The sequence below is a fragment of the Rhodnius prolixus genome, unplaced genomic scaffold (genome assembly GCF_049639745.1).
Source record: "Rhodnius prolixus isolate KJV_2025 unplaced genomic scaffold, Rpr scaffold_2, whole genome shotgun sequence".
NCBI classification, from domain to species: Eukaryota; Metazoa; Arthropoda; class Insecta; order Hemiptera; family Reduviidae; genus Rhodnius; species Rhodnius prolixus.
The window spans coordinates 42,826,983-42,849,820 of NW_027411592.1; the positions used below are offsets into that span (position 1 = coordinate 42,826,983).

Consider the following 22,838-nt stretch of genomic DNA (forward strand, 5'->3'; position numbering starts at 1 on the left):
CTTACCAGTCCATTTACCCATTACTTGTTCTTACATCTCTCCTCTCTACTATTAGTCGTTTACTTGCCCTACAGTGTCCTTTATCACTTGCCTTCGACAACTTTGAACTAATAATACTATCGTCGCTCCTTTAAGATCCCCGGCAAACAGGTGTTTTAATCAGCTTTGTTAGTCTATTTGTTCCAACATCAAAGCTGGTAGACCCCTTTGACAACCACGAAGATAGTTTCTTCAGAAGTAGTACGAGTAGTACGTATATAAACTATTGTGGGATTCACTAATTCGGCCACTATTCACGACTTATGCCAGTCCTGCACAGAGTGTAATAGTATTAAAAATAAAATTTCAAGAGAAATTCATAATTGATGAATTGGATATTTGGCCGTTGTTACAGTATACGAGGTGTGGCTATTAAATAACGAGACTATTGCTTTAAAACATTTTATTTTAAATTTATACATATTTAATTATTATCACCTTCAATACACCCCTCCCCTATCCCTACAACGCTCCATGCGAATTTACCATTGTTCGAAACAGTGCTGGAAATCTTTTTCCGTGAGCTCCTGCATGACGCGTGCCGATTTTTCTTTCACAGCTTCAAAGAACTGAAATCGTGTTCCTTTTAATGCAGATTTAACTTTGGGGAACAGATAAAAGTCACATGGGGCCAGATCAAGCGAATAAGGCGGATGGCCTAAAACTGAGATGTTGAACTTGGCTAGAAACGTCTTGACAGACAATGCAGTGTGAGCCGGCGCATTGTCTTGATGGAGATCCCATGACTTGTTCTTTCACAAATCGGGTCATTTTTTCCTTACACTTTCACGGAGTTGAGCAAGCACCTCACGGTAGTAATGTTGATTAATTATAATCGATATTTTCATCCGTTTTGGACGTGGAAGGATGACCTGGGCCGTCATCATCTCCGACGTCTTCTCGGCCATCTTGGAAACGCTTGAACCACTCAAAAACTTGCGCATGTGATTAATATTCATCGCCATAAACTTCTTTTAATAAGAGATAAGTTTCAGTAGCGGTTTTACCCAAGTTTCATGTGAAATTTCACGACAATTCATTGCTCTACTTGATGTGTAGTATCATGTTTTCGGCAAAACGAAACTAACACCTTTTACACAAACGACGGTTCAGGTCAGATAGATTTTTCTACCGACACGTGAAACGCCGGAATCAAAAGAGAAGGCTTTACGCTGCACAGCTGTCGGTGGTTAGGATTTGGCACATGCATAGTTCTTCTGTAGTAGCATCAGTCTCGTCATTTAATAGCCACACCTCGTAAGTTGGTAGGGGCCAAAAAATAACTTTCTTTCAAAAGATAGATTTAGGATAACCTTGATGTCAAAAACTTCACTACTTCTCTTAACACTTTAAAGAGATCGTTAGCCACTGTTGCCTCAGAGGTTAAGGGGTATTATCAGGAACAGGTGATGAGGAAAGTTGGTAAATGAAAAGATTGCGATGATGTGTGAGATTGAAGTGTTCAGAATAAGATTTTTAATGAATGGGATCTGGAGTTCGAAACGGATGGTTATGTTGGATACATAAAAAGGAACATTTTAGTTATCCAAAGAGTAATTCTAAGTGAAGAGATTGGAGAGAGTTGGAGCCCCTGAATGATCCCCATAACTTAAATCCATAAGTGATAATTGGTCTTAGGAGTAGATGTTAGAATAGCACTTTGTTGGTATTTTGGTATAAGTAGTAACTTGGGTGGGTGGTAACTTTTTGTAGAGACTCAGGCACTTCACAGTACAGGTTTATTAAAAAGAAAATGTGATTAAGGAGAATAACGACTTGTTAATTTTTAAAGTATAATCTACTTGAAATATTTAGCCTAATTTTAAAACTAAAATATTGAGTAATAAAAAAATAGGTTATGAAGTGGATTAACTACTAGAAATTTAGAAAATCCTCATGAAATTTGAGTGTAGTTACAAGCATGAAATATGTGCGGTAACGATCACCTTGGGGCACCGGGCGAAACCCCATTGTATTGTAGCCTTCCTGTGGCAGTGGGGGTCTGTCACAGGTGACCGTCTATCCCCCGCTTCTCGTGGGAACAAGATGAACACTTACAATCAAAATTTAGTTTGTAAAACAACAGCCAGTGGTGTTCCTCAGGTCACTGAGGAAGGTGCACAGGCTGGAATAGAACCGAAAGGGGAAAGTGTGAAAGGCCCTAAGACGGATTTGGTGGGACCTCAGGGGAGTCTTTCTGGAGGGAGCGGCAACGCAGACCCCCCAGGTAAAGAGGCAGTCGCTGGAGTCTCCCAGAAGTTAAAGGGTATTCACATCACATCTAGGAAGCCGAGTGGAGCTCAGCGGAGGAAGCTGGCTAAGCTTAAGGTCGCTGAGGCTGGGAAGGAGTGGATTCCTGGGAAAGACTGGAGGGAAAGGGGGAAGGGGAAGAAGACCTCCAGAGTGGTAAACCAGCCAGGTGGGCAAGGTATAATTCCTTCGACCTCCTCGGATGGGGCAGGCATTGGGAAGGAGGTGAGAGGCGTTAGTTCTCTCCCTCCCGAAACAAGTCAGACCCCTAAGAGGCCTAGGTCGGAGGTCAGTACTCCAAGTTCGGCATCGGGGAAGGCGGTGGCACAGGGTAGCAAGAGGGTGAAACTCCCAGAGGAAGGGCCTACGGGCTCTTTCAGGGACGCTCTCTGCGCTCAAAAGATGGCCATCGTTCTTGACTCCTATCCGAATGACTTTTTGTCGGAGGAGCAAGCGGATCTCCTTCAGCAGAAATTGGTGGAGGAGATCTGTAGTGAGAAGTGTACTGGCAGCATCGGACCCCGGTTTCGGAGCTGCTTTCTCTCCAAAGGTGCACTCATTCTCGCTTGCGAGGATGAGGATGCGAGACTTTGGTTAGAGAGGGTGGTTCCGGAGCTCCAGTTGGGTGAAGGGGCTAAGCTGAGGGTGGGTCCTGCCAGGGATATCGTGAGGGCGGCTAAGGTGGCTATGTGGGTACCGGGCGCTCTCAAGAATACCTCTCCGTCCGTTATTCTGGACAAGCTCCTCGTTCAAAACGAGGGCTTGGATATAGCGGAATGGAGGCTCCTAAATAGGAAAATCGAGCCCAAGGGTCAAACTCTTGTGTTCGAAATATCGGAACAGGCCCTGAGTAGACTGAAGGGGACTAACTTCGAGGTTTATCTAGGACTCGAGGTAGTGAGACTCAGGGTAGTTTCGAGGGTTGGCTGTGTAAGCAAAGATCCAAAGAGACCCTGTGTTTGGGCAGAAATCAGATTACTCTGGTTACAGGCCTATTCACGGGGCACGGTAGGTTTAAAAAGCATCTGTGCAGGGTGGGGCTTATCAGCTCGGAGCCGCTGTGCAGATTATGTCAGGAAGAGGAGGAAACGGCCTCTCACCTGTTGTTCGATTGCGTTGCAATCGAACGTTTGCACTATGAAACCTTTGGAACGTTGAGGCCGAAGGAGATAGTAGCGCAAAAAGAACTAGTAGGGAAGGTCCTCAACCTCTGAGGGGAGGGTTCGCTTACTAGAACTAAGAAGGGGCTGGCACAATAAGTCTTTTGTGGCTGCAGTGCCATGGGGCATAGGTCCCGTCCCGTCTACCATCTTATCTTATCTTATCTTACAAGCAGCTCATAATTCATAAGTAAATGAAAACTCAAATACGAAACTATGACCCCTTCAAGAAGCAGAAAGTCACTTCAGTTATACTATCCAACAACAGTTGTGTGCAGTAAGGGACTAGCGGTCTAAGCCTGGACTACCGATTACAGAGGCGCCAAGCCAATATTCGTTTCTGAACAGTCTACAAAGATGAGGAGGTTTTTCTTTTAAGGAACATTGTCTGTGTTTTGCATGTACTAACTTGCAGGATGTTTCAGCTACCTTTTGTCTGGAGCTCTTTACCCGTGGAGCAATCATAAGACTCTTATGACCCACTTATCAAGTTCAAGGTTACTGTGTCTAAATTCAAACACTCATACACAAATAAAAGACAGAAATCAAATCCAAAACCCCCCAAAAAATATCGCAGCTTTTCAGTTTCGCGCCTAGGAAATATTTGCGAGAATCTTGTCCCAAACAAAATGAACGTCTTCACATCAGTACAACTTGATAACAACTGCCTAACTCAAGCGGATCTTCCACTCTAAAATACTTCTTTCCGCCCGTTTCCCTTCTATTCCAAACTTATCTTCCTCTTTTCCCATGATAAGTATATTATTTCGGATTTTTGTACCGTAGCCCTCAAGATGCGCTAAATATAGTTCGAAACATTGGTTTAAAGATTTGTTTTATTAATTACCTCAAAAATTCAATAATATTAGGCTAATAACCCACTTGAATGTATCATTACAAAGTTGTCAGGAAAGACTATACGAGGCTATTCAAAGTCTCAAGGACTAATTCAATTATCTAAAACTAGAACACAAGACTATCTAACCTACTACTGTCATTCAAATTAATTTTAATTTACTATTATCTGAACTATTTCAAAGGATTCAATTTACCAAGATGTAAAATGTAAATAATATCGAGAACGTTGATATTATTTTGCGAAAATGTGTACTGACATTTATAAATTTTTCGAAGACTAAAACTGCGACTTGAAATAAATAATCCAAATTGAACTAAATAGATTTTTAGATAATATAACATAGAATTCTAATTTTAAACGCGATTACAATATCATTGCGCAAAATAAGATCATGACGCAAAGAATTCTTTCCAAACCGGATTGGCAAAGTCCATATCTGCTCAACCGAAGTAAAACGCTTTGAAGCTATTAGAGTATATTCGAAACCTCAGAGTAAAGTTCCTGAGACAATCGGCAAAAAAAGAGAGAAGGGTTTCACGCATATCCTTCATGTACTAGAGTTCTAGACGGAGGAAAAACTGAAGAGTTATTACCGGAAATTACGAGTTGGGCTAAAATAATGGCTGAATCACTGCACAGAATCTTAACTTAATGTACCAAAATTGGCATGGTTAATGCCCAATCTGATAAATCTTGTACAGGTTAATGAACATTTGTTTTTCCTGATTTATAAATGCATTTACTAGATGCTTAATTTGGTTATAAGCCCAGTTAAGGGGACAGAGCCCCCCAAAATAGTAACAGAATGGTGTGATGGGTGAAAGGAGGCGTGAAGCTGCTCCTTAAACTATACACTTAAAAACCCTTTAGTAATTTCCCAAAATGTAAAAAAAACAACTCCTATTTCTTAATTTTCTGTTTTCAAACTAATTTTCCATTTTGTTTCTAAACACAAAGACCGCAGTTTCCATAATGTAGAAAAAATTGAAACTAGTTCTAAAGTAGAAATATGTATTTGATAACCAACACAGTACATTTCAATTGCTTACCAACTGGCAGTTTTAATCAAGAAAGATAATGTCTCAATGAGGATAAATGTACATTAATGAGAAAGAATGTTTGTCCTCATTTAGGGATGAATTTATAACCTGTGTTTAGCTAGTAATGGTTTAGCAACTGATGAAAATGACCTAAATAGATAAGGTAGGACTCAGTATTTGGGATATGTAGTCAATTAACATGAATAGGTATACCGGCAAACGGTCAACACACTTCCGCTCTGACGGAGTAACTTCAATAATTTACTTTAAACGATTAAGACATTTCCAGGTCAAAACCATTTATAATAGTAGGCATAATTTATTGATGTATCGATTTATTTACACCTGAATTGTGTTTAGCTCTGCCCTGATTTACAATGATCCAACTAAGTGTCGGTGATTCTCATCGATAGTAATTAAAATCACAAGGGCAAATCTTTCGGATCAATAATTTGCAAGAGATTCAAAAAGAAAACATATTCCGTACAATTGCATTTCTGGATTGATCGTTTAGCCTCAAAGTGGAATACTTTTTTGGTTTTAAAATTAGCGAAAGGCCAAGCATTTTGTAAACCGTCGTTAGTACGTAGTTTTTTTTTTTCTAAGTTCCTGACCAGTACAGATTTTTATCGATAATCAATGGGTTGAATTGATTGATCAGTTTGGTGGTAGATTGACTTGCACATATGTTTCTGTCACACAAAACACTTGCTGACTGTGACATTAACAACACACAAAGGCTTCTCTTACATACAAGGTACACACACATTCTCACAAATTTCTTAATAAGACCAAGCCTGATGACACTGAAAAGAAGGATTTTTTAAAAAAAATTTCCAAACCCATGCACTCTATCGTCAGCGAAGGATCAACCAACAGCTGGCACGGGATTCCCTCACAATAGGCAACCACCACAATCTTCGAATATAAACTGAAAAAAACCTGTCGTGAACCCTCCCTCTTATCACAAATTACGAACTTTGGGAATGATAAGTTCTAAAAATGGAATATCTACTGTAATCAGCAAAAAAGCATGTGCAATGCTCCATCTAAATGCATGCAATACTCTGTATGGATGGATATTATGTTTCTTTCAAATAGAGGATAATTACAAAAAAGCACGCTAACACATATAGTTCAGAGTAAATGCACTTTTCAGACCCAAGGTATCTAGGGAACAATATTATTCCGTAAAAGATCAATGCAAAAAATCTCACTTGCAGATTGCAAACTTTCGCTACACCCTCTCTCACAAACAGTGAAAGATAGTAGAAATTTACAATTAAAATAGTAATTAAAAAAGTAAACCTAAAATACAGGAGAGTAAAGTAAAAAAAGGAGAGTAGAGAGAGAAAAATAAACCCCAATTTTGGGGAGAAAGTTATACATCCATATTAAACACAATTAAGAAAATTTGACTTTATAAGAAGAAGATTTCTCATTTTCTAATCAAATTTGCACTACTAGTAACTGGACTGTAAATGAAGATCTATTCCTTACTGATTATCCCATAGATAGTTAGGAACTAATATTTTCATAAATTTAGGATGGAAGATTTGCGAGGAATCGGTCAAATAAAACAACAATATACGAGGGTCGTTTGAAAAGTGCGTGCAAAAATAAAAACTACTTAATTTTTTGGGGTAAACCTTTTTTATTTTTCAACATAGTCTCCTTTTAGGCTTATACACTTCGTCCAACGCTGCTCTAGTTTGTTGATCCCTTCCGAATAATAGGATTTGTCCAAGTCTGAAAAATAGCCATTCGTTTCTGCAATCACCTCCTCGTTTGAATAAAATCTTTTTCCCGCCAGCCATTTCTTCATATTGGGGAAGAAATAGTAGTCCGAGGGAGCCAAGTCTGGAGAATAGGGGGTGTGTGAAACGAGTTAGAACCCTATTTCCATTAATTTTGCGACCACAACTGCTGAGGTGTGAGCTGGTGCGTTGTCGTGAAGGAAAAGGACTTTTTTGTGGGCCAATCATGGGCGTTTTTCTTGCAGCTCGGTTTTCAAACGGTCCAATAACGATGAATAATATGCACCTGTAATAGTTTTACCCTTTTCCAGATAGTCGATGAGGATTATTCCTTGCGAATCCCAAAAGACAGTCGCCATAATCTTTCCGGCCGAAGGAACGGTGTTCGCCTTTTTTGGCGCAGATTCCCCCTTGGTAACCCATTGTTTAGATTGTTCTTTGGTCTCAGGAGTGTAGTGATGTATCCATGTTTTATCCACAGTGACGAAACGACGCTTAAAGTCCTGAGGATTCTTCTGGAACAGCTGCAAACCGTCCTTGCAACACTTCAAACGATTTCGTTTTTGGTCAAGCGTGAGCAATCGCGGCTTCTGGAGTAGTAACCTCAACAGGGCGCCCAGAACGTTCAGCGTCACTTGTGCCCCTATGGCCACTCCGAAAATTTTGAAACCACTTATAAACTGTTCTAATCGAAGGTGCAGAGTCACCATAATGTTTATCAAGCTTCTCTTTAGTCTCTTGAGGCGTTTTGCCTTTCATAAAATAGTGTTTAATCAACACACGAAATTCTTTTTCGTCCATTTTTTGAACATCACTCGACTTCCTCGATTCAAACAAATAGAAAGAAATAGACCGATCTGGCTGAAACTTGGTGTGTGTTCTTCCAAGAGATGCTACTAACTAAACATAACCTCGATACGCGCCAGTAGTGCTATCTCTCTGACTTTGCACGGACTTTTCAAACGACCCTCGTATTTGTCGAAACGTTGGCAAAAAGACGAACTGTTTTATTTGACCGATTCCTCGCAAATCTTCCATCCTAAGTTTAACAATTTGCAGTCAGGAAAACTATATATTCATTTTCATAAATATAGTATCACAGAAAACTAGATATAATAAACTCTGAAATAATAAAACGACTCTAAATATTAGTAGATAGTGTGTTACGTAAATATTATATTAAACATTAATAAAAGTGTTGTTCTGCTTTGTATAATTTTTTCATGTTTATTTAAGTTTTTTTAATTTATTTTTTCCCTTAACTTTTTCTTCATTACAATGTGGTAGTAGAAGAGTGGCAGTCATGATGAAGAAAGAAGTGAAAGAGGCTGCGCTATTCCTCAAATTGAATATTGGAAAAGATAGGGCTGGTTTTTTTCCACCAACATATTGGTAAATCGAGGCATTAGAAGCCAACTGTAACTGTGAGAATACCAATATGTTGGTTTTTTCCAGCTCTCATAAAATAATAATGGTTAATGTACAAACAAGACCACAAAAACAATAAATAATCAACAATTTAAAGATTTTTTTTAAAAATCAAAACTGTCCTGTAGGACAGTTGTATAAGGGTTGATCATCAAAAACTGCACGAAAAAGCGTAACGTTGAAAAACACCCAACTTTGACAATTTTTTTCTCTTTAAAACTGTCCGGTAGGACAGTTGTATAAGGGTTGACCATCAAAAACTGCACGAAAAAGCGTAACGTTGAAAAACACCCAACTTTGACAATTTTTTTCTGTTTTTCTATAAAAGATAAAATTCCCAAATTTTCTTTAAATTATAGGGCAAACCCTCCTTTATAACTGTAATTTTTTTGCAACCACCCAGATCTAATGGGTTTCGAGAAAAAAGTTGCCGAAAATGAGCAAAAACGGCTTTTTCAAAAAATGTTCTTGTTCTTGTTCTTCTTCTTCTTCTTCTTCTTGTTGTTACCTTTTTTGTAAACAACGTAGCGCCTAAACGCGTGAACCGATTTTCATGAATGAGGTGTCATTCGATTCAATATTTTATGTAGATGTGCCTTTTGGGGGTCCCGACGCTGTACATCGAATGGGAGAGGAGTTAGCCCCCTTTATGTAAGGCCCCCTCCAAAATTATTATTACTAATTACTCTGTAAATCTTGGCCCGATTTTGATAAAATTTGGTAGGATGATAGGGCTAGGGCTCCCCTACGTAACATTAAAGAGGCGATCAGCTCTTACACTTGTTAAGGGGAAGTATAGCAATCGTTTCAAATTATCGACACGTGAACCGATTTTTATGAATGAAGTGTCATTCGAATCGAAATTTTATACAGATTTGCACTTTAAAAGTCTCTGCACCGTGCCTCACAAGGAGGGGAGTTTGCCCAACCAAATAAGGCCCTTTCTAAAACTATTATTACCAATATTTCTATAACGCTTAGTCCGATTTTGATAAAATTCAGCTCGAATAAGTGGTTAAAGCTCCTCTACGTTGCTGATTCTCTTGCTCCTACTAAGAGGAAGTACTGCAATCGTTTAAATTATCAATGAGTGAACCGATTTAAATCAATGAATTGTTCGATTAAAAAATCTTTGCCTCTTTGCCTTTTAGGGAGAAGTACTGCAATCCTAGTTTATTTTTCTTACTCCTCTTAAAAGGAAGTACTGAAATCGCAGTTTAATTTTGCTATTTACGTACAAATACCTTCCTATGTTATTCAAAACACTTTCTCAAAAAAATTGTTATTGAGGATGGTTTGGGGGAACGCAACTACAATCATTCTTTAAAAAGATCTCTCCAGTGGTAGTTAACACCTTATCAGGTTATAATGATAGAATAGCTTATTCCAAATTTTAAAAAAATCTGTAAAGCAGATATGTAACTTGTAAAATAGACAAAAAGGACAGTCTATCCAAAAGGTACAAAAATCTCCTTAACAAAAACTTACAGTTTAAAATGTTAAGTATAAGGGTTGATTAAACGCCAAAAGGTACACAAATCAGCGAGTACCCAACATTTCATTAATACTTCATTAATATTTAAGTAATTCTACTGCATTAATTTTCATTAATAAGTTATTTTTTAGAATTTATTAGATATCACAGACCCTTATGCTGGCCACTTCATTTATATTATTTTTTTGGTATAATTATGATAAATCACATATACGTACATGCATGTTAAAGTAAAGATAAAGTTAGAGTAGGCTACTGTCTTGAATTCGTCTTACCGAAATATTCGTGAGCACAATTAACACACAGTTAATAACTAGTAGATTATTAAACAATAATTATTCATTTCTCTATTGTAATTTAATTTAGTCCCCCTAATTTTACTTATAGTAAAATACTGGAATAATTAGCTGTCCTAAATATAGCATATCTTATTTACTTTATATTACATATATACAACATTGTGGGAAGAACACCTAGATGGAGAATGTAATTGAAGAAAACTATATTATTTGCGATAAAGCCAGATAATTATTACCTATTATTATAAACGTTTGACTACTACATAAAATAACAATTACTTTAATCGAAGAATGAACTTAAACCGACAATTTTTATTTAAAAATAAAATTAAATAAATAAAATAAACAAAATCATTGGTGTAAGTTTTTTATAAAAAAAGGTTTTGAATTTTTTAGCCTCATATTTTTATTTTATTTTTTATAACGTTTTTCTTTTTAACCTGTAATTAATAGTTTGATTATTATAAATAACTAGATATTACAGTCAATCTACAGTGCTACTTGAACATATATTTTGTAGACGAAAATAGCCAGCATAAGGGTCTGTGATATCTAATAAATTCTAAAAAATAACTTATTAATGAAAATTAATGCAGTAGAATTACTTAAATATTAATGAAGTATTAATGAAATGTTGGGTACTCGCTGATTTGTGTACCTTTTGGCGTTTAATCAACCCTTATACTTAACATTTTAAACTGTAAGTTTTTGTTAAGGAGTTTTATATAAAAGATAAAATTCTCTAATTTTCTTTAAAATAAAGGGCAAATCCTCCTTTATAACTGTAATTTTTTTGCAACAACCCAGATCTAATAGGTTTCGAGAAAAAATTTGCCGAAAATGAGCAAAAACGGCATTTTCAAAAATTGTTGTTCTTGTTCTTGTTGTTGTTGTTGTTCTTCTTCTTGTTGTTACCTTTTTTGTAAACAACGTAGCGCCTAAACGCGCGACCCGATTTTTATGAATGAGGTATCATTCGATTCGGAATTTTATGTAGATGTGCCTTTTGGGGGTCTCGACGCTGTGCATCGAATGGGAGAGGAGTTAGCCCCCTTTATGTAAGGCCCCCTTCAAAATTATTATTACTAATTACTCTGTAAATCTTGGCCCGATTTTGATAAAATTTGGTAGGATGATAGGGTTAGGGCTCCCCTACGTAACATTAAAGCGGCGATCAGCTCTTACACTTGTTAAGAGGAAGTATAACAATCATTTCAAATTATCGACACGTGAACCGATTTTCATGAATGAAGTGTCATTCGAATCGAAATTTTGTACAGATTTGCACTTTAAAAGCCTCGACGTTGTGCCTCATAAGGAGGGGAGTTTGCCCCACCCAAGTAAGGCCCTTTCTAAAACTATTACTACCAATATTTCTATAACGCTTAGTCCGATTTTGATAAAATTCAGCTCAAATAAGTGGTTAAAGCTCCTCTACGTGGCTGTGAAGTGCTATCATGCTCTTGCACCTACTAAGAGGAATTACTGCAATCGTTTAAATTATCAATGAGTGAACCGATTTAAATCAATGAATTGTCGTTCGATTAAAAAATCTTTGCCTCTTTGCTTTTTAGGGATATACATATATGCATATAAATAATCATCCAAAGGGATGCAGAAAAGAAGTTGCTATTTACTTCTTCCTGCTTCATCTCTTTAACAAAACGCCAGAAAGGATCATTATGTTTGAACATTCTTTATCACAAAGTGAAAAGTGTTAAATAGATTAAAAGCACAAACTGAGCAACGTAAATCTGTAATATAATACAAAATAAAAAATTATTTGTAGACTGAACAGGCTTATCTTTCAATTAAAAACCAAAACGAACGTAATGTTTAAGAGGATAGAGCACGCACAAGTTGGGCTTCATTTTATCATAACAGTCACAGAATCTACTACACCAAATGTTTTTAGGAAATGAACAATAACTGCGTTCTACTATTGTGTTGACATTTGTGTTAAAGTAGGGTGACGTCAGCCTGATTTTTTTTTTGTGTTTTTTGCGAGGTAGGGGCAATTTTTTTGTTTATGCCTTAAACTGTATTATGTACTCTCGAGCATCATGCAGTGAATTTTAATGTATTCGTCACTGATTTATGCAATGTTTATGGTTGATCTACTTAACATCTACCACCAGCAGATGGATATCCATGTTGTGAAGTGGTGTGTTTTATATTTCTTTTCTTTAGTCATCCAAATGAGAGAGGTTTCAACGAGTCACTGCTTGTGCTCCTTCTCTTTTAAATATTATTTGAAAACATATCTAGACACCAATAATGGATAACGTTGGGTAACCTTACCGTTTTACTGCAGAATTAATAGGAGAAGCGTGTAATGAATCCAAAGTTTAAGAAATATTAAATTAGAGCATCAATCTTTCTGGAATACAATCAATCTTTGTTCTGTTGAAAATGTGGTTAGGTCCTCAGAGGAGGATATGGATTTTATCCATCGAAGCATGCTTCCCTCCAGTGACATTTAAATGTAATGTACCGATTTAAAAACTGTAGAAATTTTGGTAAGGATTCAACTTGCGTCTGAAATCCTTAGTTTGAACGATAAGTACAAGTTAGAATTTTGAGATGTGTCACACAATTTTTTTCAAAATTATTCCGAAATGTCCGTTTTATCTGTTATGCTTAATATCCTACCAAATATTCCAGAATTCTATTGTCTTTTTTTTGGCTCTTAATTTTCTGGATTTCCTGTGAATGCTTTCGCATCAGGCTATGATGCCTCTTTAGTCCCAGGCTAAAAAAAAAATTATGGTTTGTTTTACAATTCTATTTGCTTTATTTTTTTGATTAGTTTATTTAATCGTGACTTCTTGTAGCCCATTCTGATCACGCAAAAATAATAATATGAAAAATAAAAAAATGTATTTATCCTTTTCATGTTGTAAATTGAAATTGAATATTTATGAATTCGAATTTTCATATCAAATTCACGACTGAAAGTAAACATCGACATCCCGTCTGTTTTGGTGGTATGTAGCGATTATTGATTAAAAAGCAACATTAAATTTCCACCACAATTTTATCTGGCATCACACATTAAGTTCAATATGATAAGTAAAAAATATAAATCGTAGGACATCAGAACTGGTAGTTTTTACAATCGCTTGAGTGGTACCAATCGCGTTCTTTGTGAGAGAAAGAAATAAATGAAAGAAGAAAACACCTAATGAAGCCGGAGGTTGGGACCAAATAGCGACAAGAGAAGACAAAGAAGAACAATTTCTTAAGATAATGAGAGTCGTGATAGAACGAAGTTACACAGAGGCTTGAGAGACCGCAAGGTTCGAGAGGTCTTATGGGTAAAGTCAAGTACTATGACACTCAGTTCTTAGGTTAGCATTAGAGTACAGTACTACTTAAAGGAATTGGGAAAGCCAAAGCTGAGGATTGCCTCTACTGCCCCGAAGTTACAGATGACGTTGCATTTTTCCATAAGCAGTGGGCGCAGCAAGAAAAGTTAATCGGAACAAAGTTAGTTCGAGCAAAGTTATATTAGGGAATGCTTTATCGCAAGAACTCTGACTTGAACCACAGTTAGACAGACGTTTTATCTTGCACAGGAAAAGGCCTATCTCTGAAGTAATACTGGTAGCACCAATATCCAATATCCAGAAGTGCGAGAGCTGTATAGCCGGCAACTGTAGTCCAGCACTATTGTGCCTAAATGCATTTCACCTCCCAAGTATACGCAACAAACAATTGCCAAAAGCGCAACAAAGTAACAAATATATGGTACAAATATACAAATTACTTACTTTAAACCCTTTATACCATTCTTTTATCGTAGCTTCATCATAACGCGTGTGCGATTTAAGGAAGTCCATATCTTCTTTGGACAATTTGTCTTTACTTCCGAAACAGCCCATTGTCTGCAACATACAAAAACATGTGGTGAATATTCAGAAATAAATACAATATTAAAAACAGCAAGGAAATCCAATAGTGTACGTCATTAATAATAATAGTAACAAAAAAGAAAATAGATTGAAAGTGTTAGATGAAGCCACGAACAAAGCTATTTGTCTTACATAAATCTGGGCCAAACAACATAGCCAATGGAATATAAAATTGGTACGTCTAGTTAGCAATTTCCTGGTCAATCATTTGAAAAGGTGAATAAGAGAAATAAATGGAAAATGTAATAGAATTACTGCAAGAAGCTGATACACCAAACTCATGAGAGAAACTGCGACCAACTCAGCAGTGAGGACAATTAGTACTGTGTTCCCTAATTTCACGAATACTCTTCTAGTATATGAGACTAATCTTCACTACTGTTGCTTAACTCAAGTGGGAGCTGAAGATCTCGTACTTATCAATCATCAAATTCGTCAAAGTTTGGTAATCCAAGTTTCCTCAGAAAAATTGAAAGTTCTCGTTGATTATACAGAAACTAATTAAAATAATGATTTGTAACTGTTAATTTTACGTTAAATTTTCTACACTTTTTGGTTTTAGATTACTACTTTCAGGGGTAATCTGCGTACTTTAATCTGTGAGGTGCTTCTGATAAAATAGAGTTGGTATCACATATTACTAGCACTACTGCTATTAGCAACGCTTCTTCAACTTAAGAGCTTAAAGTGCGGAATGACTTTGACGATAAGCCATCATCTATTATCTGAAGCTGAATTTTAAAATCTAGCTGAGATTCATCTGTGCAGAAAGCTATTTTAATTATTTTATTCTCCCGAATAATGTCCTCAACTTCACCATGCACCTAACTAAATTCATTCCTTCTGTCGCAGACTTAGCCCAATCCCGCTGCAAAGGAATTTATTACAATCCTCTAATCAGCTCTCTTTCATATAGAATACTTTCGACTAATCCTCCTCACGCAGACTCAGGTATCGATGGCCTCCCCGTGAACATGTAACTACAACACCTAGGTCCTAGGTTGGCTGACAATGTTTGCAGTAACAGATGCTGACTAATGGCTACAAGAGTGATTGGTCGGCGTACACGTTACTATGGTAATGCGTGCATGTGTTTATATGTATGAGTATGTACGATATATTCTCACTTATTCATTAGTTTTGCTTGTTGCACCATTGTGTGCAGTTGAAAAATAAATAATTAAAACAAATATATACACATTTCATACAGAAATATTCTTTGAAAATTACACATGTCAAAACCGTCGTAACTTCCCTTTTAATTTAGAGGCGGATTGTAAAGTCAAGTGATACTTATTAACTCACAAAAATGCAATTAATAAAGCGAAGTGAAAAATGAGAAGTAATTTGATACATCTTGACGTCGTAACATTAGTATTTGGTGAAAGTGGACCGTACTAAATGATTTTGTTTTGGTCGTCTAAGACGTAACTCTACAAGTTTGGTAACATCTATGAAATGTTCTTTCCTTGTATAGAGATTAACAGAAATGTTCACCTATATCTGTAAATTAGAGAGTGTTATAAGCGAATTTATTTGAACATTTATTAAGGTTTTACATAGTTTACCTTCAATGGCTGCCATAGAGCGACAAAATGTTAAAATGAGATTACAAAAAAAACTTGGTGACAGCTTGATGAGTAATTAGTCGTTAATTGGAGATGTAGAGAAAATCAGAAAAAAAACTTTTTGCTCTTCAGAAAAAATTATTTTATCACAGTCATAATATTGGCAGCAGCTAAAACAATAAAGTAGAAAGGACGGCTCTAACCAAGAAAGGGGCGTTGGCAAAACACAAGTCACTAATTCCGAAGGGGATACCTGGAGCGTCTAGAAAAATCAGCTATGATACGAGATGATCGTAAATTACTGGATACTAGGTAATAATAGAGACAGCAGACTAGAATAGACGCGGTCTAGTCTCCCAGGGCTTAGTACAAACCTTGGAAGTACATTTAACAAACACGACGAAATAATATTGGAAACGAAGGCCATTTCTTTCCCGAGGTAAAGAAATTAAGTTCTGTAATAGGGGCAAAAATGCTGTGAGGCGCCTAGTTCCGTTCACACTGGCAGCACAGATAGTAGACTGGGTGAGGCCACAATTGAGGAAACGGTACACTAAATTGGACAATCGGGTGAATCCAGGAACTGCATAAAGTTTCTGAGTCATCCAGACCATCCTATGTCTTCTTGGCTTGGCGGCAGTTAGTATGGGATCCCCCAGTTATGCCAGAGTTCTATTTACAACTCCAGGAAGGACAAAAATAAATAGGTTACGAAGTCATCATGACTAAAGAAGCATCTTCCAGTGCAGCCACAACAGCTTATTCGTTATTTATAATCCTGAAATACTCAAGCCACCAGGAAACTGAAACCTCAAAAAATTGAAATCAGAGAGACCAATAGTTTCTTAACTTAGGGCTGTCTATTCTTGAACAACCGTATGAGCGAATTCCATCAAAAGAAGCACCTCTGCTTGAAAGAAAAACCATGCTAGAACGTTCTCGTCTGAATTCAAATTGATGGGCTCAGAAGACAAACCCGCAATCTGCTCTGTTCACCAATGACGCGTTTAAGTTCATTTACAAACAGAATTTGTAAAAAACAAATTTTTGGTTTGAGAAGAATAAATGAGATGAATTTTCTAAAACAAAAATAAATTTACCCAACTGATTCTTCTGAATTTAAAAACGAATTAATCTTCAAAATCTATTGAGAACACTCTCGTATATCAAATTGCAATAATCACATTCTCTAGCTGCAATTATTACAATTAAGATCTAATTGGTGTTAGCAACAATAGCTGTAAGATAACCCTAATTACAACGAGCTTAGGCTCTGAGATTGCTTTCAGCGCTGCCTGCCTAGTTTAAGTCGGATGATTTAGCGAACCCCCTCATCCACATACCACTATAGCACGCATATCCAATGTTTTCGCTCCAATTATCCATTCATAAAGATGATTATTACATACACAATTTACATTCCAAGTTAACAATCATTGGCGTTATTTTTCAGGAAATATAAAACTATTACTCAAGTGTTGTACTTGCAAACCACATAATTTTTGCCAAGTTATTAATTAAGAAGCAGCGAGAATAATATATTAGGCAGTCGTCCATGTATCTTTAACTTTACAGAATCTTCCCTCAGAAAATATCAGCTTTTCGAGGATAAAGTTCTCATATAAAAGAAACTGGAAATTCAATGAGTAGTTGCTTCTCGTAATTTGGAAAAAATTATAGTAGTTGTAGGTATTTCCAAAATAACTAATAATTAGGTATCGTGAATGTAAGCGACTAGCAACCGTACTTTAATAAATTTCTTACATTAAACATTAAATAAAATCCAAAGCTTTGTTTGGGAATCGAACCCAGTATACCACAATATATTTTACCTTTGCGGACTCCGCCTCTAACCGCTCGGCTATCGTGGCGCCTGTATTTATAAATATCTAATGAAAATACAATCAATCGACTGAATAAAATAAAAATTCCGTCTCTAAATAAAATATTACATTTATTACAATACTATAGGGACGTGACTCAATACAATGTCGAATAAACTTTTCATTCTAGTTTTAGTTGATTACAAACTTGTAAGATGACTGGCTAACTAATTCTTAAGATATTTTGCCTCCTTAATGCAGATAATGACAACATCTAACGATGAAAATGTAATTAGGCCATCTTCAGCTGGACCATTTCTTGCTGGCCATCCGTGACGATTTCCAGCCACGTGTTCAAGGAACTTCAGAGAAGCGTCTAGCTTATTTGGGAATCTAATTCATTTAGCAATTTCAAGTTAACAAGAACTTGTTAGCGAAAAAACACAACATTTTCAGTAATGTGAGAAAGCATTAGAATGATCGAGTTGTAGCTAGAAAGGAATTATAAGAATGACTGTTATTAATTTACAAAGAATCAGAGGTCATCAAAATTTTTGGAATATTTGCCTTTCAGTAGATACTCACAACATCTTGAACCACAGCGGACTGTTTGCGGTTAATGATCTCTTATCTTCACACTAGAACTTATTATATTGATAGAACAACAATGATCATTCAATTTTAACATTTCGTGTAATCTGTAATCGAAAGCGTTTCAGACTGTAAATTCAGATTCATATTTCGCTTTTGATGGCGATATTTGTTCACTTTGAACCTCAAAAACCCGACCTTATATTAAATATTTCCTTTTCCATCGAGACTGATTAAAGAATATTATCTTTATGCACACATTACATAACCAGAACACTGAATAAGTCCCGAGAAGTAGAATCTACCTCACAGACCAAGTATTTCTTTCTGTTGCGCTCCGGCCCGTGCTGGACCTTGCCTTCAATAAAGCCTGCCAATATTTCGCCTCCTACCTCCACTGACGCACCTTCACCTATCTAAGGCAAGGTAGATTTTTGAACCTTCGTTTCCTCGAATGTCCATCCATCCGATCACGACTTCTCTCTCTGCGGAGCAAGAACTCACCGGAGCTTGGAAATCATAGCTCTTGCCGCAAGATCGTTAAAGAACTCACCTTAAAATAAGTCTTTTAGCTATGAGTACTTCCTCGCACAGAATATCCAACTCTACACTATTGGACCAAAGATATTTACGTAATATTTGCCCCTCCGTTCAAATCGGCAAATCGACATGAACTCAGTTGTAGCAACCAGAGAATCCAGGTCTTTGTGGAATTGTTTTATAAATAGTCAATTTGGCACTTTAAAAATTATTCTAATTTTTTAGAATCGCCCTTAATGAAGCATAACACCAATTTCTGGTACAGACTGTTCCAAATTTTTCGCCGACATCTTTCTCCTTTCTCATAATCGAACTACAACTAATTCATTCATCGCTTCGAAACAATACTTTCCTACCAAAAGTCACCTTCTGTTTTTACCTGTAATACCTCACATCTGCAAATCTTCATAGGACTAAGAATGGTAGTCTAAACTAACCCCAAAGATTCTCACTTCCGGCGGCAAGGTCTCTAGGACAATACTCGTCTTAAACGTGTTAACTTACCGCGTATCACTGTCTTATAGTGGGCAGCAATTAAAAATATTAAAGTTTTAAAAATTTAAAGGGCAAAAGAGCAAATAGTTTTATGCCATTTGTCTCAAAAACTAATGGACCGGGGGCTAAAAGTTCGAAGAAAGTTTTTGAAGTCATTTTCAAAAATTCACGGACTTCGAACCAAAATTATTGGAAGTAACGATTGTACCAAAATATAAAATCGAGTTTTATGATTTATTTGATTATATGCTACTAGAAATTTTGTTTTAAACTCACGCAAGCGAGCACATGGAAGTACAATTTCGAAAATTCGACAGGTTCGCAAAGTTGTAAAAGAAAGAAAATAATAAAAATAGAAACACAACTTTATAACTGCATAAAATAACTTGAAAACATGAGATGAAATATAGTATTTTGAATGCGTAGGAGGTCGAAATGTTATTGTGTCAATGTCGTACGAATTATTTATCCGGGGGCAGGCCCAAAGGAATTTTAGTTGGGTAATATAATAGAAGTTGTAAAAAAGTTACAGTATAATGCTAAACTGTAGCAATGGATGCAATCAATAACTAAAATACATTTATCAATGCATCCAAAAATATGAGGCACATAAAGAAGAATAAGAATAAAAGATAATTCATGATATTTTATCGAGTATTTACATTCTCCTACCTGCTAGAAGCTAGACCAATTGCACACGGTTCATCCAAAGCTAGCTTATTTTCGATCATTCAGACTGGATTTGGATTTTCATCTATCTTCAGAGCCTCTATCATCTGAATTGTGCAGAGAAATTTGTCTTCAACTTACGTATAGAGATTCTGGCATCTTATCACACACAAACTGTCTGAATATTAGCTTATTATCATGGGAAGGAGATTAGTTCAGTGATTATTTTGTTTGCTTAGAGTTATTGTTTCTTGTTGTTAACAGCATAAATTTAAATTCATGATTTAAGGTTTTAATAATTTTGTCTTCACTCGTATGTGAATCGTTTTAAACTTTTAGTATTAAGAAATGAATTGTAAAATTCTGGAAGATAATTAAACAAATATGGTAACTGGACCGATGTTAGGAATACTCTTAGGTTTTTCTCTTCTCTGAAACCTATACTGCTCTCTAGGATATTCGGTAATGGGCCGCATTATCTGCCACAACAAAACACTGTCCTCAGGCCGGCAGTGAAAAGAAAAAGGCTCCGAGAATCAATGTCTCCAGATATAAAGCTCCTTAATTTAAAAATATAGGTAATAATAATTCCACATTCTTATTATTATATTAAATATAATCGATCTGCATGTTGATTAAAAGTTTATGTGTACAGGTTATCATTTAATTTTAATGTTTCAAGAAAGTTAAAACTAAAGTGTTTCGACCAATCAATCAAGTAGTCTAGCTTTACGGAGATCATCATCATCAAAGTAGCACTGTTAAGTCATTAACACATTGCAGTTTTTCTTGTTAAGAAATGCAAAAGTTATTCAAGTAATTAAGGGACATTCTGGTTGTAATTTATGAAAAAGAAACAAGATTCGACTTTCAGCCTCCATTAATGTCTGCAGGGTCCGCGCACTTAATCACATCACCAACACTATACAGCACTCCGCACTTAAATATTAAACATAATCAAAGGTAACACAAAATTTTTAAGCCTAATTTCTCTTCACAAACCTGATGATTTAGCCTAATAAAAGTAGATAAAAATATAAAACGGATGAAAATAAAGTAAAGTAATTGCCTATTTTTTCAGGTGGGCTGTACGTCCAACTACCAATGAATCTTCTAATTTCTTCTAATTTTCTTGAATTTTTAAAAGATCTGCTTAAGGGTTTTTAATTTGTTCGTAATTCCACCGCTTTCAATCTCATTTTCAAATCAAATTATAAATACTTTTTTAAACAATAGTACTATGTACTTCCTTATACTCTCCATAAGATGAGTATTACGATCGAGCGGAGTATCGATTTTAAGTTCACGCCAAAATTAGATAATCCTCAAATTTTCAATCTTTATTCTAAAAAAATTTTATATATTTTTTTATTTAATCAGTTTATATTTACATTAATGTATTATTCCTTTTGAACAGACCCTGAAGAAATTTGTCTACAATATTTATTGACCACACCTCTATAATTTCCCTATTATAATCTAATAACGGTCGAAAACCAAAACATCACACCAAAATTACACTTACTGAGGCTGCCTGAGTACCAAAAGTGGTATTTACAAATTTGTAAAAGGAATTTATGTCAGAATATCTCATTAAGAGTAAATAGCGGAACATTTAAATTCTATATTTGGTTTAGGGGCGAAAAAAACGTGGTTAAATTTGGTCAGCAAAAAGTGCCAATTCATTGAAACGATTTTTAAATGACTCTTCCGATTCATTTGTTTACTTGGTAGGCTCATTGGATTCAAGGTAGATCACTAATTATTATTTGAAACACTTTTCCAGAAAAAAAGGCAGTGCAGGACAGACGAGTATTTTACCACTGAATCACCGATTTGTAAAGTTTGTCTTCAACATCTTCGGCTTTTACTAGAAGTGGAAAATAGGTGGCTAGATTGATTAGGCAAAGTGTGTGATGCTGTGAGAGTAATTCATTGTTTGCATGTAGTGCGGTTGTGATTAGCATAAGGGGTTTATGGGTAGTCTTTGACTTACTATTAGATATTTTAAAGGTATATCAAATACAGGGAAATACTGTTTGTTTAATGTTTTTCTCTTTACTTGGGCATATCTTTTACCATTAGTGTAGTTGTGATTTTTTTTTTAATTTTGTATTAGCCTCAAGGATTTTTAAAAGGATAGGTTTCCACGGGCTGGATGGAAAATTATTTTTTATTTTTGCCTACGGGTAAACTAAGGACAGGAACGAGTGCAAACTGCGAATTGCCTTCAAAGGATAAAATAAAGGATAAAGGGAAGCGGGAGTAGTTAAAGCTTTTCTTTAATGTTTTATTTCGATTTTTGTTTTATTTATTTTCAATGTTTATAGAAGCAACAGAATCCCTGAAAGGTACTTTTGCTCATCGCCTGTAAAAGATTAATTGTACATGTTGCGTCTTTCTAAATTAAAAAAAAAAAAATCATTCGAACGAAAATGCAAAGATTTTCTTTTTTTCAACATTTTGAATAAATTTTTGCACATATAGTTTTCTTTTTCTATTTGAAACCTCTTTTTCAGGAGACATTAATCGAAAAGGGTTTTCTTATGGAGGGGTGAAGTTATATGTGCTGCAGTAAACAGAAAGCAGCAACTGCTACTTTATTTTTTACTTCCGTTTTATTAAATAATAATTGTTAAAAACTAAAATGGTTACTTTTCTTTTTGTTCCTTCTCCAAAAATTGACATTTGATTAAATTGGTAGTTAAAAGTCGGTTACGCAAAATCCCAGTTTTCTGCATTTACACCGCTTTGTTCGGAGTAGGGTTTTATTAAAAACCAAAAAAATCCATATGGTCTTGAAGCTCAATAAATGCGCAACTTTTTCTGAAATTACGAGTACGTGACTCCTTGATTCATTAACCATTGTAAAAATGCAGTTGAAAATTTTAACAATAATCATCGAGAACGT

General features: G+C 35.8%; 2 protein-coding genes across 7 annotated transcripts in view; both read right to left on the minus strand.

Annotated features, from left to right (window-relative positions):
- Nca (neurocalcin homolog) overlaps positions 1 to 22,838 on the minus strand; it is a 430,495-nt gene that overhangs the window by 56,344 nt on the left and 351,313 nt on the right. The gene's annotated exons all lie outside the window — the stretch shown is intronic.
- LOC141449705 (neuronal calcium sensor 2) overlaps positions 1 to 22,838 on the minus strand; it is a 419,318-nt gene that overhangs the window by 45,358 nt on the left and 351,122 nt on the right. For 4 of the 5 annotated variants that reach the window (XM_074119368.1, XM_074119367.1, XM_074119369.1 and 1 more), the window contains one exon: positions 14,101 to 14,214. In XM_074119368.1, coding sequence (XP_073975469.1) covers positions 14,101 to 14,211 — 111 coding nt within the window. In that variant the 5' untranslated portion in view covers positions 14,212 to 14,214. Of the gene's footprint in view, positions 1 to 14,100; positions 14,215 to 19,930; positions 20,090 to 22,838 lie in introns of those variants that run through there. The other variant, XM_074119370.1, reaches the window with a different exon arrangement.